The sequence below is a fragment of the Sinohyriopsis cumingii genome, chromosome 15 (assembly GCF_028554795.1).
Source record: "Sinohyriopsis cumingii isolate HCF-2022 chromosome 15, ASM2855479v2, whole genome shotgun sequence".
Taxonomy (NCBI): Eukaryota; Metazoa; Mollusca; class Bivalvia; order Unionida; family Unionidae; genus Sinohyriopsis; species Sinohyriopsis cumingii.
In genome coordinates, this window is record NC_142975.1 from 110,630,490 (window position 1) to 110,652,286 (window position 21,797).

Genomic DNA, 21,797 nt, shown 5'->3' on the forward strand with positions numbered 1-21,797 from the left:
GATGTCTTCCTCCCTCAAGCTGCACTCCTTCACTTTCCCCATTAGTACCCACAGTACTACAGCCCATTGACTTTGAAGAAAAAAAACACTAGCGATGAAAATGACACAAATGCCATCAAAAAACAAATATAGATGAAAGTGATAACACAAATGAAACCAAAAAGGATGTGTGCATTACTTCCAAAGACAATTAATCCAGTCTGAATTGAAATTTTTTCAACAGTTTAATTTATCCCACACTTTATCAGAAATATATTTAATAAGCATGACAGGTGGAATCACTAGTCAAGATGTCTAAATGTCTGTGCCGAGAAACCAATGTTTTTTTTTTTAAAGCTATATATATATAATACAGCATGGTTGATATGGTAAAAAATTTGAGAGTGGCACTGATTCAGATGATCCAGATTAAATAGAACCAATCAGTGATTGCATCATTGAAAGGGAGAGGAGAAGTCAGGAAAATTACTAGGTAGAATAAAACTTACCCATAATACATGAACACATGCCATTCCTATTTCCTTCCATGCATTCAGTGCTCTGTTAAAACAGAAATCTTCCTATTCATTTTCTTGATGGAAAGAATTTTAGTCATGTATTCATGATCTGCTGGCTATAGGTTTATCATCCTTGACAGAAAGAATGTTATTTACGTAATCACAATCTGCAAGCTAAAGGTTTGACGGAATCTTATTTATGTAATGATGATCTGCAAGTCAGAAGTTTTTTTTATTCATAGTATCTAATCAACTGTCTGTCATATGAAAGTGTTGTTGTTGTTGTTGTAGGGTTTAACGCCACTTTTCAGCATGATAGGCTATACATGGCGGCCAGTATTAATGATGGAGGAAGAACCCGGGAAAACACCGGAAAGAACCACCGACCCACGTGAAGCTACTGGCAAGCTTTCTCACATACCCACATAGGCTGAATCTGAGACTCTGAAAGTGGTGTAATAAAGATATAAAATAATCGTCAACAATAGAAAATATTTATGAGCTTTAATGTGACCAGGTTATATCTTAATTCAAGATAAAAAAATACACGTTATTGCAGACCTGCCAACCTTTACAATTTTGCCCTAAGTCTTATGGAAATGATGCTTAAAATACAGACTTACAGAATAAAAGCACAAATTATGGAAATAACACAGTGTGGAAAAATCCAGATACTGGCCTATCCATGTTGGATTTGGATCAGGGTTATATATTAGCCTCAGTGGAATTATTCAGTGAATTAGACTAACTTTACTGGAGTACCTCAGACACTTAACTGCATGTATTTTGTGATGCAAAATATCTGCAAGATCAAGCTTTTGCATCATGTTTTTGTACTGTGGCATCCAACAAGCAATAGGTCAGGATGAAAGGGACAATAAACCTCTTAAAATGTTATAGTAGTAGAGATGAATTAAACGGAATATTCTAATTCTAGGGAAAAAAGCAGGAAGAGCAACAATTACGTTTACTCGACATCATGTGTTTATTAGATTATGTCAAACGGCAGGAAAGATGATTATTGTCACAATGGCCCACAGGAAATTTAATCTTTTTTAAGATTTAGGCCAACATCAAGTTAACATACCAAGAATATACTGAGCTCCATAGGTTTTGAAAGTGCAGCTAGTGAAACTGTAATGGAGCTAATTAAGATTCAAGTAAACTTTACAAACGTTTGACTTGACAATAGCAGTACGTGATATTTTGTTACACATTACTAAAACCTGATCCAACTTACAAAATAAAAATTGACTGCCTTACTGAGGCCTTGTTTTGTTTGGCAGGTATGTTATTGCAGGTTGACACCTATCTGAAAGAATAACAAGTACATCAGTACATGCATCAGTTTGGGGTTCAACAGACAAGCATCCTATCCATGAGACCTTGAAGACGAACCCTAGCTAAGTTAGGTCTGCATGCCATTCTGACCCAAACGAAGCCAAGTATAACTTAAAAGACTGAAAATTACATTCATTTTATTTCTTGACATTTCAATAAAGAAATATCTTTGTAACAGAGTTTGAGTCTTCAACATCACGATTCAAAGATTCCTCTAACTTTTTTGGGAAATCCCAAGAATTTGCACTGGTTCAGTACCTTCTGGATACATATCAGCAATTGCTGTAACACGCACACAATGATTGGTGTAAATATAAGACAAGGATGCTTTTCTGGATATATTTTTCATGAATTCCTTTAAACAGTTTTTGCCCAAAGGGGCAGCATCAAACCAAATTCCATCTACCTCCCAGGTCTTTTTGACACGCTGAAACAAGGCATTACACTTGGGGTTTAATTTACTGAGATAAAATTTGTACACCTGTATGATATCAAGGGAACCATCACTGTTAGACCCATAGGCCCGTTCTTCATCATTATCCCAAAATGCAGGCGATGACAAATCTTGCAACTGCTGATGACTTTGAGTCATGTTGTATGTCAAGTACTCTCGTCCACTGCCATCAACCTTAATGAAAAAACTGCCTTTGTTCATACAATTCCATTTCTCTAGCCTCTTCCTGCCAAAGTTGTAAAAAAGAAGAAACCAAATTGTATGTTGCAGAATTTCAGGTGACTCTGATGGCTGAAAGTAAAATCTAAGTTTTTCCATGTCCATTTTTCTTATTTTAGGATGGTGCTTTGGCGCAGCATCATTCCATTTTAAATACAACTTGCATCTTTCTTCAAACATTTGATTTGCAGGTCGAAATTCTTCGTCAGATACAATATTGATTGTTCTTTTGTATGGAGGCGCCATAATAATTCTCTGTATGGCACATCTAATTCCCCGCAGGCCAACAGGTGTCAAAAGTTTTCCCTCCTTGGTTCTAATTTCAGCATAGAATTTTCTCAGGTTCAGAGCAAGGATCCTTGGTTCCACAGTAGCAAAATCAATTGTAATGCCTTGTCTTACTTGCCACTCTGCATACAGAAGAAATTAAATGTCACATTACACTGCATCAAAATCATACAATAGACATTACTTGTACTGTTTTTTGTAAGCTATTCTTCAGACCATAATACTTTAGGATGTTAAAGTGTATTTATTTCTCCACAAAAGAAGTATTTCCAAAACAAAAAATATTGCACTTATAATGAATAACTCCTCTCTTAAAGTTCAAATTCTTCAACATAAATCCATACTTTTTGAAGAACAAAATGTATTATATAATTCAAATTTAAAATGATTTCTACATTCAAGTTTATATTCTCCATGTCAAAAATATAATAGGTCAAGTGGGCCTGATATCGCTCACCTAATGTGCACAACAGTTCACCATTTCACTAAGCAGGCTTTCATGGTATTGTAATAATATACAATATATGTAAACTATCTCCCAAACTTTACATCAAGTTACCTATTTTACTATAGTCTGGTTAAACTTATTCTCAAAGCTGCCAGCAGAATTAATATGTCTTGTTGATGATTAAAATCATGCAAGATACATAGGATAGAAACCTGTTAACCAGGTTTCATCAAATCGGAATGACGGATGTAGTTTTGGATGCAAGATCATTTTGTTAATATGCACAGATCTTACTTATTATACAACCTAAGACAACGACAACATGAGCTTAATCATGCAGAGGAAATGGGAGTTAAACGCCTTTCACAAAGATAACACCAAGTCATTCAGCTTGGTCGGGTACAGAACCTGCAACAGTTTGATCATGAGTCCAAGTGGGCAACCTTGGCTCCCTGGGATGATGCATGATGGTGGTAATGACCTTAGTCAGTCTCTGAGAGAAAGGTAATGGGATGAGGCATGATGGTGGTAATGACACTAGTCAGTCTCTGACAGAAAGGTAATGGGATGAGGCATGATGGTAGTAATGACATTAGTCAGTCTCTGACAGAAAGGTAATGGGATGAGGTATGATGGTAGTAGTGACATTAGTCAGTCTCTGACAGAAAGGTAATGGGATGAGGTATGATGGTAGTAGTGACATTAGTCAGTCTCTGACAGAAAGGTAATGGGATGAGGCATGATGGTAGTAGTGACATTAGTCAGTCTCTGACAGAAAGGTAATGGGATGAGGCATGACGGTGGTAATGACATTAGTCTCTCTAATAGAAAGGTAATGGGATGAGGCATGAGGGCAGTAATGATATTAGTCACTCTCCTTAAAAATATGATTTGTAATAAATTTTTTTCAAAGTGCACAAAAAATTTTTGACATCAGTTTATTTACCATTTGTCATAAAACTTTCTACAGCTATTATTTCAAAACAGCAATTGAGATACTAGTCAATAAGAAAGAGGATCACATCAAAATGTTAATTTGTCATTTTATGTCATTCAGAAAGAAATTCAGTTTACATATAATGAAGAAATGAGATTATTTTTTATCAACACAAACTATGCAACAAGAATAGCATGTATGATTATCCTGCATAAAAAGCAACTTTGACAAGAATGTTTGAAAAAGTTGCCTAACTTCATGTATTTTTTCATACAGTAAATGTATTGAGTTTTGTACATATATTAAATCTTTCCACAAACCATTATCAAAATGGAAAATTCTTAGCTTAAACAGACTGCCATTTTTATGTACACAAAATGATGCATATGACCAAGTCTATGACCCCTAAAACAATCTTTGTGCACTGTACATTACCATTGTTATTTTTGTGCAAACATCTATCAAATAAACATCACGAATGTGTATACAAAACTGTCATAAACAAAACATTTAAAAAAGACTTGTTAACACTGAGAAGATGCATTATAACAAAATCTTCTATGATGACGTAAAGATGACCTCCAGCTAAAGGTAGCACAGCATATTTCACATGAGTATCTGTTTTGCTTGGTATGTTTCCCCTTAATGTGATCCACTAATGCACGTTTTGATGAAAATGAACTTTTGCATACCATACAGACATTCTCCTTGTATTTGCCTTCACACTGATTTTCATGTCTTTGTCTGGTCTCTCTAGATGAATACTCTCTCCCACATTTTGAGCACTGTTCACTCCTAATGCCAGCATGGCTTTGCATATGTTCCAACAGTGACCTCTTTTTATGGAATCCTTTACTGCAATATGTGCATATATGTTTGTAACTACCCTTATGTTTCCCCTCCTCATGGCGTTTCAGGTTCTGTCTGTAGGCAAATATTTTCCCACAGGAAGAACAAACATAAGAGGAGGTGTCAGTTTTAGTTTTCTTTTGACAATTTTGTATTTTTGTTTGATGATTTAGAGTTGAAAAACCATCAGGGGTACTGTGCTTTAATGATAAAGCCACATCTGTCATGATGCTTTGCATCCCATTTTCATCTGTGATGGTCTTGCCATGGATGCTTCCATCAGCAAAACTTGAACTTGGATCCAAAGCCATTGCTGGAAAATTACAGTGAATAAACATATATGCCAATCCTTTACAGCATAAAAGAAATATGAAACTGCTGCAACTCGTTAACTACATAACTGCAGAAAGGCAGCATATATTGTATAGTGGATTATTTTAGTTGTGGGGAAATCTGTGCATCTCCAATTAAGTTGTGAAAATAATTTACAAGTTTATTAGGCACAAAAATAAACAAGTCCAAAATATGTAACATTTCGAGATATGCTGAAAAATGAAGATAAAAGCACTCCTGCATCTGTTTAAAGAAAATACTTTAGTAGTTTTCATTTTAGCATACATGGTAAGAATGTCAACAATTACTACCGACATTATCCACAGTGCATTTTGTTTCATTAGCAACGTTACTTTTATCGATGGCAACCACAAAAGAATAAATATATACCTACCAATTCATTTCCTAGAATTTATTAATGGCAGTCAGTGATACCATCATTAAACTGAACTGTGTTTGTAAGACATGTAGGCCTCCACTGCAGACAAAAAAGTAACTTTCTCCAAATTTTATTTTGTTTATCATTACATGAATAAGTACAAAGCTTGACATTCCAAGCTGCCAGTTGGAGGGGCACTGTCAATGTTTCAGGTTAAGACGAGATGGTAGGTTAAGTAGTGCTTGTTGTTGATGTTCCAAAAAATAAGGTCAAGGTGAGAGAATACAAATCTGTGAACTGATTCTCAGTTGCTTTTCACTGCAAATGTTTCTGTATTTGCAGAGACAAATATCCAATGTAAAGTTGGTCACTCTCCCAATCTAAATTCTAAATACAGCTTATTCCTAATTAATTAGGTCAGATTTTTTTCTGAATTAGTCATCCATTTGTAAATGGTATTGGTGTTCCAATAAAGCAAAGGTACATTACTCCACAACTATCGGTAGTGTGTCATTTGATCCACCCAGCTGTATCCCATTTTATTTAGTTACAAAATTAATTTTACAAAAGACTTAAATAACAGCAATTCTGAATTTAAATTATAATATTTAATTCAGTTTTAATATTCTTTATTCCCTCAATTAATTCAAGAAGAATTGTCATCATTTAAGGACATTATACAAAAAATTCAAATATTTTTCAAAGATAAATCTACCTTTTAAAATTCAAAGATTTTTCACAGTTTTATAAATCATGTGAAAAATGTGCTGCAATAGTTTTAACAAGTTGGATCATTTATTTTTGCTTCCAAAATTGAGTATGTCACGTGACTTTGCTAAATTGTACAAACAAGTTTTGGTGCATTAAATCCGGTCATCTAAATATCAATACAATTATGTCTACCGAATTTCATTTGTTTATCTCAAGTGGAGTTTGTTTGTGCTTAATTATGCCAATATGATTTTATCAAGAAAAAAGTTCCAACAAGTTAAAAAACATGCAAGAACAAAATCAGAAAATTGATGTAATGCAGACTTGTGCAATCTACAACTCACAACCTGGATTTATCCATTTATGTACATCATAAGGTTTGACTTTCATAACAGCTTATCCAGTCTGCACTCTGGAGGAAGATGCATATGCCTGCTGTTGTGACCTGAAAATCTAATCTGATCATCTATTAATGACCCTCATAAAGTGTGTAAAATGTCATGGACTGCAGCGAAGCAATAGAGGCATAAATAGTTCAAGAGGACTACAAACTATCGGCTGATATAGACAATAAGAGGGACTATGCATGCCATGTTCTTTGATTGACAACTGTTAAGTAGTTAACAAGTTCACAGCAGAATTAATAAAGGACATGGACTGCAAAACCACAAAATATTCATGCAGAGGACATGTGTATAGCAGAACATTGTGATTTTTTATTAGCCCAAGATATATGCTAGAGTATGTTGTGGTTGTTGGATTGCCCCAGTACAATACATAATAAATGGTAGAAGGCAAGGCTGTACCATAAGCTCCGTTGATCCTTCAGCTCAGTTGTTTCAGACTTTGAAAACTGAATGGAACAGCACAGTGCAAAATGTGATTTAACATATGTTTAAGAAAACCAAAATAAATATAAAAAAATATGTTAGCTATTATTCTGGGACATTTCAAAACCTTACACATTTATTAGAACAAAGTCTTATTTCACAAACCTTGAAATCGGTTCACAGCCCATCTGTCTGTATTTTTGGTGGATGCAGATTTGCCACTACTTTTCCACTCGTCAAGTCTGCTGTCTACAAGGTCAGACTCAGTTTCTTCCAAGTCTTTACTATCATCAGTGGTAACTGATATTTGGTCTTCATCTTCATTAATCCACTCCAACTCCCCAGGCAATGATTCATAACAGCCATCCACTGTTGTGCCCCTCTCCAAATCATCCAAATGAACTGCAGAGGCACTTGTGTTGTTTTCTGTAATGTATTTTCAAAAACCTGAGTAATGTCAAAAGGTATTTCATTGCAAATCCTAACTATTTTTGCTTTCATGTCAGTTATCCAACTCCCTGGACAAACTCATATTTGGCTCAGGCAAGTTTAATTTTGTAAGACACCTGGACATGTCATAAAAGACTGAGTGAGATGGAAAGAAAGAGATGTTCAGTTCCTAGTGCTTGTTCTGCATAGTTTTATACTATGCACCTCACCAAAGCACTTTTATCAGCACCATGCTTTTATATTTTTATGTTATGCACTCTAAAATTACATAACACTTTCTTTAATCTATCGATTCTTTATTTCATGAACTGTCAAAGTCTGTTGTTTCCAGTCTTGTCACAAGCAGTCTTGCATTTTATTGCATAGACATCATAGTGTGAATATTTACTATTTAAAGAAAGTTTTTATAAAAAGGAAATAAATATTTATATTTCAAGTTATCAGTTATATTTTAATGTTAATATTTTGTATGTATACAGACTTTTAAGTCCTAACCTGGCCATGGAAGTTTGTGAGAGCCATATAGGCCTTGACTGAAGTCTTTCAACAACTGACCTGTCAAAGATTTTTATGATGCATGACACTATTTAAGGCGACTAAGTGATAACTGCTTCTGTAGTATCAATGTTTGTTTGGCAATTTTAATTTGCATCAGTGCTTAAATTCATGGCTTGTGTGGGGTCCCACTGTACCCAAGGCATAATCAACACTGGTTGAGTCTTCAACTAGTGGTTTATCAAAAGAAAATAATTGTACCATGAAAAAAAGCACATACAAAGTATTTGATTAACAATTCTTCATTTTGAAAGCAATAATTTGTACAAACTTAATTTAAAAAAAAATATAAGGTACAATTCATACCCATGATGACTGGCTGGAAATGAAGCTGATTTGTAATTGACTTTTCATAAGATTTTGTTCTAGTAACTGCAGAAACTTAATTTTGCAGTAATTATGCTTAATTGATAAAACTTAACAATCATAATACATCAGGACTATGTCCATCACCTCATAAATCCACCAGTCCCAAGCAAAGAAAAATGTTCACCACATGTTTTTGATAGAGGACCTAGTACCAAATCCCATCAATTGTCGGTTACTACAGGAGCAGATATGCATGCTGTTCACAGATGGAGAAATCGGAAGGGTAGGGGGATAGGCCAGCATTATGATTGATAAGTATTATTTGTATTAAATAGTGCTAATTAAACAGCAAACTCTGAAAATGTAAAAGTGCATAATTTCCAAAACACTTTTGGAAGATAAACCCTTCAAAACAAATGTAAACATGTAAACCTACAGGATAAATGGAAAAAGCAACCAGCATATATAGCAATTTTTTTTAAATGTATATCAAATAAAATACAGAGATAGAAAATATAGAATTTTTAAAACAATGGGTCAAAATGTATTAAATAAACCATATTCTTAAATAAAATCCAATATTTTATCTGGTGATTCATAATCAAAAAGCCGCTTAAATTTGTCATTCCAGAGATTACAAAGAGAAGAAACTCGTATAAATCATCTCCCTTTTCCCAGCTAGTTAGCCATTGGTCTTCCATTTATTTAACCAGCATAAGCTTAAGCAGAACCAACAACTGGATGCTTACATTGCAGGGTTTGGTCATGGTTGTTGTTGTTGTCATTATATATAATCAGAAAAGTTCAGGAAGGCAAAATAACCAGAGGACTAAGAGCTCAATTATCATTTGCATGCAGTTTGTTCCCCTTGCACACTAAAACTAATTCAACTGGGAAGCAAATCCTATAAGATACCAGCTTCATTGAAAACAACGATTCAGATTAAGGTAAACTGAGCCAGGTCATGACCTAAAAGAGATTTCATCTGAGAAACAAAATGAGTGAGCAAAGAACAGGGCAAAACACCCAACAGGGGACCAGGGAATGAAGCCCATTGACACTCCTGCATTCAAGAGTTTTAAGGGCATAATTTTAACCATTTAACCAAAACATATTAATCAAGGAATCATTATGTTTTTTTCATTCAATGAGGGGGACCACTTTTGTTGATCTGGTTCCACAAGAGTGAGATTATTCACCCCTGCAGAGTTGTCCAAAATGATAAAGAAAAACTAGCTGCTTACCAGATCTTTCTAAATAAAGACTTAATCTGAGGCATCAACAATCCAGTCATTGTGCTAGATATTATAACAAGGCTGACAGGAGTTAGGAACTGAAGAAAAGAAGCAAGATCCAACTTGTCCAAATTCACAATAAAACATAAATGTGAAGGATGGTGAGGATGTGGTTCATGTCCTCGTTCAAATCCGAATTTACCAAGATGTGTTGGTTAGATAAAGACTGATTGCATATTTATTCCATCCTTGTCAGGGAAAAGGTTGATCCAGGTCAACCAAAATAGGATTAAGATTCATCCACATAAAGATTAAGATACATCCAAATCAAAATTAAGATTATGGTTCATCCATATCAAGATTAAAATTCATCCACAAGATTAAGATTGAACCTCATCAAGATTCAGATTCATACACATCAAGAGTAAGACTCATCCAGATCCACATCAAGATTAAGACTCATCCACATAAATATTAGGATTCATCCTCATCAAGATTCAGATTCATCCACATCAAGATTAAGATTCAGCCACATCAAGATTAAGATTCATCCTCATCAAGATTCAGATTCATCCACATCAAGATTAAGATTCATCCACATCAAGATTAAGATTCATCATCATCAAGATTCAGATTCATCATGACACATGGAAAAGTATTGCTAACAAAAACTCCAAATAATACGGTAAAATTTTTAAATGTATCAATCTATTTCTTCGTCTCACCTGTATGTGACCTCATATGGAACCTCAGCAAGGACAGGCGGGGAAAGATGTGGCTGCACAGTCTACATGTAAAACCTTGCTGAGTTTTGTGGGTTAGAACATGGTATCTGTATGTACTAAGTGTGCGGAACTGCTTTTGACAAATAAAACATTTGTACATCTTAGCTTTTCCTCCTCCATGTAAGCTTTGCTGGAGATCTTGGAACTGTACCGAATTTGATAATGTAAAGTTGCTATTTTCACTGTCACAGACTCCTAGAAAAAGGAAGAAGTAAATACATTAAACTTGTGAAGTGGGACTGTCAACAAATGATTCAAAGAACTGTGTCCCACCTGCATCTGTTCCATGATGTATCCCCTTGCATCTGACTTACAAAATCTTAGAATACATTGAACCCAAAGTTGATGCAACCACTGTCACCACCAAAATCACAATCACAATAATAATAATAATAATAATAATAATAATAATAGTAATAATAATAATAATGTCAAGATGGTAACACACTTAATTGTATTAACACTGCATCCTTCAAAACAAATCTTTTTTAAAATTAAATGATCAAACTTTTTCTTAAATCTTGTGCATACTTCACAAATTCAGCACTTGATTTTACTCCATGACACTTACTTTCTCACTATCTCAATCTCCTAAATACACACACAGAGGACAAGAGGTAATTTATCTACATTCTCGGAAGAACTTAAAATAAATTGCTGTTCAAAAAGGTACTTTTTGCAACCATTTATAAATTCTTCAATACAGCTTTTAACTTTCAAATTATCCAGTACCGAATTCCATAGTAATACCCCTGAAAATATTAAGATTTTGAGTTTGCTGGTATCCAGCAATCTTGACTTATACCAAGTTAAGACAGTATCAATATCCAGTTTTTATTAATGTGTTCTGGAGACAAGTTAAAAACAGATTTGAACATACAAATACATTTGTGGTAGGTGACTATTGGTTCATCATGAGCCAATTTTTGTTCTTTAAACAACTACCAGGATGGTACACAGACTCTGGCATCAAGAATCAAATGTAATGCTCTCGTTTGTAGTTTTGAAAATGTATCAATTTCTTTGCTGCAAGCATTGCCGCTAAATAGTACAAACATAGTCAATGATAATAATTCTTTTGCTTTTAGAGAAAAGTCTTAAAATACTAGAGCACACATTTTGTACATGAATGGATCAAGATCGAGATTAAGATTCATCCATATCAAGATTAAGATTCATCCACATAAATATTAGGATTCATCCACATTAAAATTACGATTAGGATTCATCCACATCAAGATTAGGATTCATCCTCAACAAGATTAAGATTCATCCACATCCACATCAAGATTAAGATTCATCCACATCAAGATTAAGATTCATCCTCATCAAGAATAAGATTCATCCACATCAAGATTAAGATTCATCCACATCAAGATTACGATTCATCCAAATCAAGATTAAGATTCGTCCAAATCAAGATTAAGATTCATCCTCAACAAGATTATTGATTCATCCACATCAAGATTAAGATTCATCCTCAACAAGATTATTGATTCATCCACATCAAGATTAAGATTCATCCACATCAAGATTAAGATTCATCCAAACCAAGATTAAGATCCATCCACATCAAGTCCGTAAGCTTTCAATTGCTCACATGAAACAAATTAACTCCATTAAGTGACGTTTGGATTGAGAGCATCAATTTTGAACATATTCTTTCAACCAAATAACATTCTTTATATTTCTTAGGTTGATTCTGATATAATTAGTTGAACACCAATAATTCCCATTTGTCAAGTCTGCATTTATATCAGTTTCAAAGTCATGAAAGCTGCTTGAGGAAGAGGACCATATTGTGTCATCAGTATATGTATTAGAGTCACTAGACTCAATGGCAGATTAATGAAATATGACAAACACAAAAGAGATCTCTGTGATACACTATCAGAAATTGTCTTTGACATTGATATATTGGAACCAGTCTTAAGTAGCTGTGTTCTATTATTCAAAAATGATGTGAACCATTACAGGGTACATTTGTATAGTCTGAGTTTATATAGGAGTAGTCTACAATTCACAAAATCAAAAACTCTCTGGAAGTCAATAAAAAAAGATACCAATCAGTTGATCCTAATACAGCTGTGACAGGACATAAGAACTAAATATAAGGCTAAATGACACTATCTAATTACATAACTGACTATAAACTTGTTCCACAAAAGTTTTGAAATCAAGGTTAGTACAGATATTGGTCTGTAGTTGTCAGGTCAAAAGACGGACCTGCCTTTTGAAGAAAATGTTAATTATGGCTACTTTCTGACATGTATGTCTCACCATGCTTACAAAGGCAAAACAAAAGTATTTCATCACATCACATACACAAGTATATTCAGTGATCCTTAAATTTACAAAATGCAATGGATAGTTTGAAGGACTTCATAGACAGACATGAATCTGCTGTTTGTAATATACAATCATTAAAACAAAATTGTTACGACCCATACATAGGTCTCATCTTATGGAAGCAGCTAGCCATAAGTTTATTCTTATGCTTTGCAGACAATTTCTGCAAAAGGTTTTGTGGATATTTCTAACAAAATGGTATTTACACAATATTCCTATCAGTAAACAAGACATTCTCATGTTTGCATGGGTAAAAGTTGTGAGAAAAAAAGACAATACTGATGATAACAATACTACCACTGGTACCCGAGTATAATCATGCTTGTGCAGGAAAACAATTATTATCCACATTATGCTGGTGACACAATTATTATTTTAAAAAAGCAGGTGAGACTATTATCCCTAATAAGCAAGTGACACAATTATTATCCCTGAAATACAGGTATGACAATTATCCCTAATAAACAGGTGACAAAATTATTCCAAAAATGCAGGGAAGACAATTATCCCTAATAAGCAAGTGACACAATTATTTTCCCTGAAATGCATTTGAGACAATTATTATCCATAATATGCTGGTGAAACAATTAATATCCCTAAAATGCCAGTGAGACAATTATAATATGCTGGTGACACAATTATTATCCCTAAAATGCAGGTGAGACAATCATAATCCATAATATTCTGGTGACACAATTAATATCCCTAAAATGCCAGTGAGACAAATATGCTGGTGACACAATTATTATCCCTAAAATGCAGGTGAGACAATCATAATCCATAATATTCTGGTGACACAATTATTATCCCTAAAATGCCAGTGAGACAATAATTATCCATAATATGCTGCCAAGACAATTAATGTCCATACTATGCAGGTGAGACAATTATTAATCATAATATGCTTAGGTGACAAGCTCTGCTTTCTGATTCTGAATTAATTAGTGGAAAGAGGTTTCTCTTTCTGAATTCTGATTTCTCAAATGCAGACTCTTTCTCAACCATCAAAGTTATCACGTGTTTAAATGCATTAGATAGATCTTTCTCACCTACCAGAGTTATACTGGGTTCAAAAGATCTTTCTTGCTAATGAGACCAGGTTACACAAAGTTTTTAAAGAGTTACATGAATCTTTCTCATCCACCAGAGTTATCTCAAGTTTTAATGGGTTAGACAAATCGTTCTCATCCTCCAGGCCTAAGTTACCTGTAGCTTTTCCTGGGAAAACAAGTTCATGTACTACCTCTGTGACATCATTCACCTGACATCATTGTTGTGTATATTGTAACATGCAAGCATCAGTTAGGCTTTTATATTCAGCAAAGTATTAACTAAAAAATAATGTATGCAGTGAATGAGACGAAGAGTCTCCCTCATGTGTGGCTAGGACCTGGAAATCTAACACCTGGGGTTAAGATTTTTACCAGTGACATGGCAAACCTTGACCATGAAATAAATTGTATCCCATTGAATTTGAGATCCATATTCTGCCCACATACATTGTCATAAATCTAAAACTTCTAAAAATTTCAAAATTAAACGAAAAAAATTTTGTACTCAGCAATTCTTTAATTGTACCTGTCATCTGTTGTATACTGTTTGTTGCTTTTCCATTTCCTACTTTATCCCCGTGGTCAATTCCAGTTAGCTCAATATTACTTGTATCCATCTCCTCTTTTATATTCACAATAACAAAGTCTTCAGGAAGTGTATCCATGTTATCTGGAACATCAGTCTCATTACGGGACATATTGTGCAATGAATAGGCATCTTTTCTTGCTGATAAATCTGAGGACTGTTTCAATGTTTCTGAATCTTTACCATTGGGTTGATATGCTGAATTAAATGTAGTGCCAATGGAAACTGGATAGTGAAGCTGTTCGGATGTTCTTCTGTTTCTGCCTACTTTTGTATATTCACTTGACATCTCAAAATGCCCAAGACCTTTGCTTAACCTTTCACCAGCAGCCTTAGAGCGACGAATTGATGGTAATACGCTATTATTTGTTATGATTGGAAATGTACTAGTATCTGTTACATGTGATGACTCCTTTGGCAGCTGATCTCTGTCTGTTCTACAATGTGAACTTTTTAATGGATCTGAAGTCACTGACCTATTCATATATGTTATCTCTTTTGATCTGCAGTGTGACAAGAAGCTGTCAGGATTATTAGAACTTGATGAGACATCCTGGGAATAATCCTCAACATCTGCATGTTCGTCCTTCACTCCATCAAATTCTCTGAATAGAAAAATATAGCAACTGTAATGACTCAACATCACAAATCCTCATGCTTTTTCACTGCATTATTCACCTCCCTCATCCCAGCATTCACCCATAACCCCAAAGACAGGAACAATCCTTCACATACATCATGCATCTTCCTGCTATGGCAACATAAAGAATGTATTCACTGCAACTGAAACTTTTGTACAACCGACCTTTCACCCCATCCCACAGAGGCCCTTGACTTGAAACCAATGGAGTAACCATAGGGCAGGGGTGCACAACCTTTTCCGGCCATGGGCCAGATTGCATTTTCTAAGACCACTCGAGGGCCGCAAACACTAATTTCTTTAATATAATTACTGTTCATGGCCAGATTTTTGTGTTGTTTTAATTTGCCCTGAGGGCCAGACAGAACACGTTCACAGGCCGGATCTGGGGGTCGTGCACCCCTTCCATAGGGGAAAATAACTAGAGAGTTTTGTGAATTTACACCTAGTGGTTTAGGATCTGAAGTTGTTATGGACAGATGGACAGACAGACAGCACCAAAGACAGTATCTCAAGGCATGGGGATAATTATGAAAGTAAACTATAGCAAACAGTCCCTATTTATAGAGGAAATTCAGTGAATACTTATTTCTGCAACTTACACAAGTGCTGCAGACCTAAAAAAAATATACATGTGAAATCTTATTTTTAAAACTGTATACTAAGTTCATGTATCAAAGAATATGTGATTTTTCAGGTGTCCTAGGTAATTTTAAAGTGAACGACAATTTGATGCAAACCTGAAATATATCAAGATATATTTGCTAAACGAACCCAAAAATATTCCATTTTAAAATAATAACAATAACACATTGCCAGCCTTTACATTAGTTTGTAATTTTTAATGATGAATCATTAAATTGAGAAAGATAATATTTTGCTTTCATTATGTACATGTGTGGCATTTTATGGTACCTCAGCATAATAGCTACATGGTACCAACTAAACGTAAAAGTTAGAATACTGTCAAAATGAAGAATTAAATAAATTGTTTAGAAAGACATACCCTTCCAAATAAATGTAATCATGAAGTACAACAAGAAAAATAGAACTGATTAAGATGACACATTAAGATAAGCTCACAACATATGGTTATAATTGTTATATAAAACAACTTTCCCTTAAAAAGTCAGAGATTTTTTCAAATGGTACATCCGTAATGATGATTGTATAAGGCACTGCTTCAGTATTATCTGGGATAATAATGGGTTGTCAAATTTAATGTTTTGCAAGACTTCTTTTCAATGCAGAACTATCATTTCCACTCTCTGAATTCTGAAGAAATGTGGGTTACAAGTGACTTTACATATCGAAAGGCAGTGGAGAGCACGTTTCTAAAGAGGCAATAGCATACATAAACTGGAAATAAGAGCCTGTTGCATGTCAGTGTTGTCATGATGATTACTGGTATAATGTCTGGCACTGCTGTCATGATGATTACTGGTATAATGTCTGCCAGTGCTGTCATGATGACTACTGGTATAATGTCTGCCAGTGCTGTCATGATGATTACTGGTATAATGTCTGCCAGTGCTGTCATGATGACTACTGGTATAATGTCTGCCAGTTCTGTCATGATGATTACTGGTATAATGTCTGCCAGTGCTGTCATGATGATTACTGGTATAATGTCTGCCAGTGCTGTCATGATGATTATGTTGACTACTAATGTTGTCAGAATGATTATTTTTCCTGCTAGTGTTGTCCTGATACTTATGTTGCCTGCCAGTGTTGTCTTGATGTTTATATAGGGCACTGCTTCTTTGCAGTAAATTGCCTTAGTTGTATTCAGTATAGCAATGGGGCAGGAAGAATCCTAAAACATCTTGATGTATGTGTCTATCCATAACTATCAAAATAACCTGTATTCTACAGCAACTTAGTAACCATAGCAAAAATCTTCATAAACCCAAATCTGCCATCACATAATGCACTAGCAGATCTGAGTCTATGCAGTTTGCTAGGAGTAATCAATATGAAACAACAAAGACTCTTATCTACAAAAGCATTATCCTCAAGCAGATCTGGAGCTATGCTGTTTGCATCATGAACTGACTTAAATCGGAATCAGGGCCAGTGCAAGCTACAGTGTGCATGTAAGCAGTGTACTTACACAAGGAGACATTTTCAGCAAGGCTCAAAAACACAGAAGAAAAGGGGTGCAAAAATCAGTCAAGTGAGCTAAAATGAACTAAACCATTTGTTTTTTCTTCACTATGAAAATCATTTTATTTGGTCATAATTTGCATCAATTTCTTGCAAGCTTTATTATCACCAAATATTTTAATGATGGGGAAGGGAGCTAAATGTCTGTTTCACAAAGGTCGCTGTATTGTCTCACACTGGCCCTGATCTGATCTGAATATATATATGGTCATACCAAATTTTAATACCTCTTCCCAAAAAGTAAATTTTCTCAAATGAACTTACCCATTGTAAAGCGAGATCAAATGCTCCATAAGAGAATCTGAATTCATCTTCATTGCCTGTTCTATTCCATAGAATCTCTTTGCAAGTGTCTCTGCAACTTTAATTCCTATCCTCCTTTGTGCCCACTGCACATGAAGATTTAATAAATGTTCAATAAGGGCGTCACTGTCTTTGTTTGCTTTTGCTCGAACAGTTTCATATATTCGCAGCATATTTGTGGACAGGTAGATAATGCCCTTTACATCAGCTGAACCCATGGTCTTCTGATGGGATATCCTTCTTAAAGCATATAGTGCATTAACTTTGTTTGGAAAGATGACAGAACATGTTGAACAATGTTAAAGTTTGAAGAGCTACTTCCAAAAAATTACCCAATTGCCTGTTGAGTTATATTTTATATTAACATTACACTAACATGCTTTCTTAAAGGTTAAAGTTATGATTCCAATCAATGGAACAAGCTTTACTTAGTTGTTTTAATTAAAAAGGTAAGCTGTTATTTGACTGCATCATGGATAATAATACAGCAACTGGATCAGAACACTGAAAAGAAAAGAAAAAAATGTGTCAATAAATTCAGTAACAAGGTTACACACAAAAATCTCAGTCCATGATGACATTAAATGCGGGTGTTAAAAGGTATATTTTCCAAGCCAAAAAAGTTAAATTAATGGAAAATAGGGAAACCAAGTCAAGAAGTAAAAACTTAGTTACAACTGGCTTTTTTTAAAATACTTTTTCCAAATTAATAAAAAGCAGAAGAATATACTTTATGCCATTAGCAAAATGTTTTTATTTGAAACTGTAAAACACTGATATTGTATTAAACTCAGTATTCTACTAAAAGAAATATTTTCCAAATCGAAAAGACAACAAAGTCTCAAACAGACAGATGTTTACATTCCAGAAAATAATGTTTGCTTAAGAGCAATATCTGATGAATAGAAAACAATCCAGTGCAAGATTATAAGGGCCAGTTAGATTACAGGAAACATAGTTTCTTTTCATCTGAACTGAAGCATAGGGAAGTCAAATTTCATTTCTTTGCATATTCCAGTGTAACATCTTGACATATTGCAATCATTTTATGTTCATCGCTATTCAGCATGGATCCTGACATATCACTCGAGGCAAAACATTAGCAATATGTATAAACATATATCAATATAAAAAAATACATGTTAGAAATGACTTCACCTGGAAATAAGTATGAAAGGAACACAATGTTCTAGTTATGTTACGGTGGTAAATCAAAGTGCAATCTCTATCAAAAGCATGGAATTTGCTGAGAACCTGACTGTTTCAAATAGCTGCTTCATCCTGTGGTAAGCTAATTTATCCTACAGTGCTCCAAGTTTCAATCAAAACACTCTAGTCACAGCAACATACTTAATATTTACATTTTAGTAGCCATTGCAATTTGTTGCTCATCTCAGACACAGCACAAATAATGTTTGTGGGGAATTGTAAGTAGATGATGACAAGTAAACATTTTATTTTTAATAGTGCCAGTATATCAAGATATGTCAACATTAAATATCTGCCTCAACATCAAATCAGCCATTGAAATTCAGTATTTTTAGTTCTCTGAACCATCTCTCTACATATTGTCTGGTTCAAGATTCACTGATCAAAGGCCTTAACCATCATTTTATTGTGATGAATAAAACATATTTAGTCTCTTCCTAAGCCTACACATGAATCAAAACTAGTTTATATAAATTTGACCTTTTACTAAGCTAGTTCTCTGACTGCTTGATCACGTGATCCCAAAAAAAATCATGGCCAAGATTTTTCTATATGTCAGAGTTAAAACAATCACATGATACATACAAACAAGCAATGACAATTTGATTCCATCTGACAATGTAGGCTGCAAGATGTGGTAATCATATGACAAACCAATCGTGCATCCCATAGCATAATACTGAATAATGGCTCATTTATTCACTCAAGTTCCATTTTTTCCTAATGATGGCAAGCAGGTTGGGTTTCAAACAAAGTCACTTCAATTTGTCAGCAACTGTGTACCATGTCATACACGTGACAGAAAAGGGCCATCATACAGGAATAGGTATCAAGATTTTGCACAGTAGATTGTCTTAAAATTCAACAGGATTTCTGACGTAAAAGTCTCCCAATCATTTTTATTTTGTGCACATCTTTCCATTTCTATGCTGCTGCTAGTAATGGCTAAAGTCACTAAAAACGATTTTTTGAAAAATGATGGCAACTGATATCAATTTCTTAAACAACAAATTTGGTCATCAAAACAGTGAAGATCTGAAGTTTGCTGAGCTGCATTGCGAAGTCAAAGGAGGCGTCAAGTATAAGATGTATCTGCAGATAAATTAATGATAATGTGGACTAAATTTATGGGGTGAACAATCTGCAGTAACACATAATTTGGCATTTAATTTATGAATGAATACTTTGAAAGAAAAAAATCTGAAAAAAATAATTATTTTAAACATTGGTAGAAAATGAATGAACGCTATAGTTAAATGAGATCAAGATCTAGCTAAACCTGAAATATAAATAGTTATCGGCACCAAAAACAATGATTATTACAATAATGTGTTCAAGGCATATATGACAGTGCACTGCAGACAAAATAAGTAAAGGTGATAATACTGTCAAAATAAATGAGATCCTGCGTCTTATTTAACCAAAATACTATCAAGAATTTTTCTTTGTCCTCTGAACTGCTGACAGTTGCATTAATCCTAAATTTCGAGAACGGGGACATCCTATGTGCAACAATGGAGGAAAGACATCCAATCTTCTACGAGGAAAAAAAGACGCCAAATCATTGAACAAATCATTTTCACGAATATTAAACCAGGTCTGGAGATATGTAAATAAATAAACCATATATTTATAATAAATTTCAATACATTGTTTTCTATGGATAACATTCATAACTTCTGTGTTCTACAAAGGACAAACAACACTCATAATGATTGTCAGATATCAGCACAGGGGCTCGTTACAATGTTATAATGTTATATTGTTACAGGTTAGAATCCCATCCCTTGATTCAAGGACGGATACTCCAAATTTTCTTTGTAACGAGCCCCTGTGGATAGCAATGATTATAACCTTTATTGCTCCTGATTCATGTTCACCGGAAGTTCTCGTTGATGAGCTTGCATGCTGGACTGGGACCCCGATTTTCTGCACAAGCTATGAAAACTGTGGTACACGTTCTCTCTTTAGATTATAGCATTATTGCTGGATGAGGGCTTCATGTTAAAAAAGAAAAAAGAAGAAGAAAAAAACCGATAACCAGAAGGAAAAATATACTGGGTGACAAAATTGTGTCAGATTATCCCCATAACACGTTCGTGCCCCTGTTTTTTAACATTAAGCTTGCGTCGAATATTTGTGGATTATAGTCAGGCATATATGTTCTTCTTTAGTTCTAATTGCAAGCGTTTGCATAAGACGTAGACAATTTTTTGTAGAAGTCGGGTTGCATTACAGAATAAGAAACATTAGCTCTTTGGATACATTTTACCGAATATAAACTATTATATAACAATTAGTTTAAATGTCGTATAGTACTAACAATCATAAGTTATGGGGGGGGGGGTCCTGTTAATTTTTTTATTTTATTTTATTCATTTTATGTTAATTTTTGCTTTATTTTGTTGTTTTTCTGTTCTTAGTTTCTTGTTGTTAATTGTTTGTTTTCTAAAATGTTTATGTTGTTTAAAGACAATGCTAAAATACACATGCTTTCCCATACACACTTAAGTTATTCCCCTCCACCCAATTGATAATTTTTTAGTAAAAAAATTAATGCAGAAAAGTCATTTTACATGAAAATAATATACATTTATTTAATTGTCGTTGAACAACATTATCAAGGTATTGTAATTCGTTTTGAAAAAGTAGATTTCATAATATTATAGTCATGTTGAGAGAAGGCAAGTGTTTGTCATCAATATAGTTGTGAAAAATCAGAAACATTTATGGAAAAAAAATGTCATTATTGAAGATAATAAAAAGGAATGCAAACTGATGTGGACCGTGGCTGATTCAGCCCACATTATGGACTTATTTGGCCCACATTATGGACTTATTTGGCCCACATTATGGACTTATTTTGCCCATT

General features: G+C 34.2%; 1 protein-coding gene across 4 annotated transcripts; it reads right to left on the reverse strand.

The window, feature by feature from the left end:
* Positions 1-986: 986 nt before the first annotated feature.
* On the reverse strand, positions 987-20,898 carry LOC149782472 (uncharacterized). Of its 4 annotated transcripts, XM_089933896.1 has the most exons (7): positions 20,780-20,898; positions 17,678-18,220; positions 14,548-15,212; positions 10,561-10,815; positions 7,452-7,712; positions 4,877-5,346; positions 2,777-2,921 (listed from the first exon to the last, which is right to left on the reverse strand). In XM_089933896.1, the coding sequence occupies exons 2-7, from the start codon at positions 17,932-17,934 to the stop codon at positions 2,910-2,912; spliced, it is 1,920 nt and encodes a 639-aa protein (XP_089790022.1). In that variant the 5' UTR covers positions 17,935-18,220; positions 20,780-20,898; the 3' UTR covers positions 2,777-2,909. The 4 variants fall into 4 exon arrangements, with proteins under 4 accessions (XP_089790019.1, XP_089790020.1, XP_089790022.1 ...); XM_089933893.1 differs by lacking the exon at positions 4,877-5,346 and having other exon boundaries at positions 987-2,921; positions 20,780-20,895; XM_089933894.1 differs by lacking the exons at positions 4,877-5,346; positions 20,780-20,898 and adding an exon at positions 20,575-20,729 and having other exon boundaries at positions 987-2,921.
* Positions 20,899-21,797: the final 899 nt, after the last annotated feature.

What these genes read in the sequence shown, in the direction of transcription:
- LOC149782472 (XM_089933893.1), bottom strand. Translation starts at nt 17,934, where the DNA reads ATGGGTTCAGCTGATGTAAAGGGCATTATCTACCTGTCCACAAATATG. An exon ending in CAGTATACAACAGATGACAG is followed by an intron (nt 10,816 to 14,547) that starts GTACAATTAAAG and finishes TCCTTTTTCTAG; the next exon opens with GAGTCTGTGACAGTGAAAAT. An exon ending in GGCTGTGAACCGATTTCAAG is followed by an intron (nt 2,922 to 7,451) that starts GTTTGTGAAATA and finishes TTCTGTATGCAG; the next exon opens with AGTGGCAAGTAAGACAAGGC.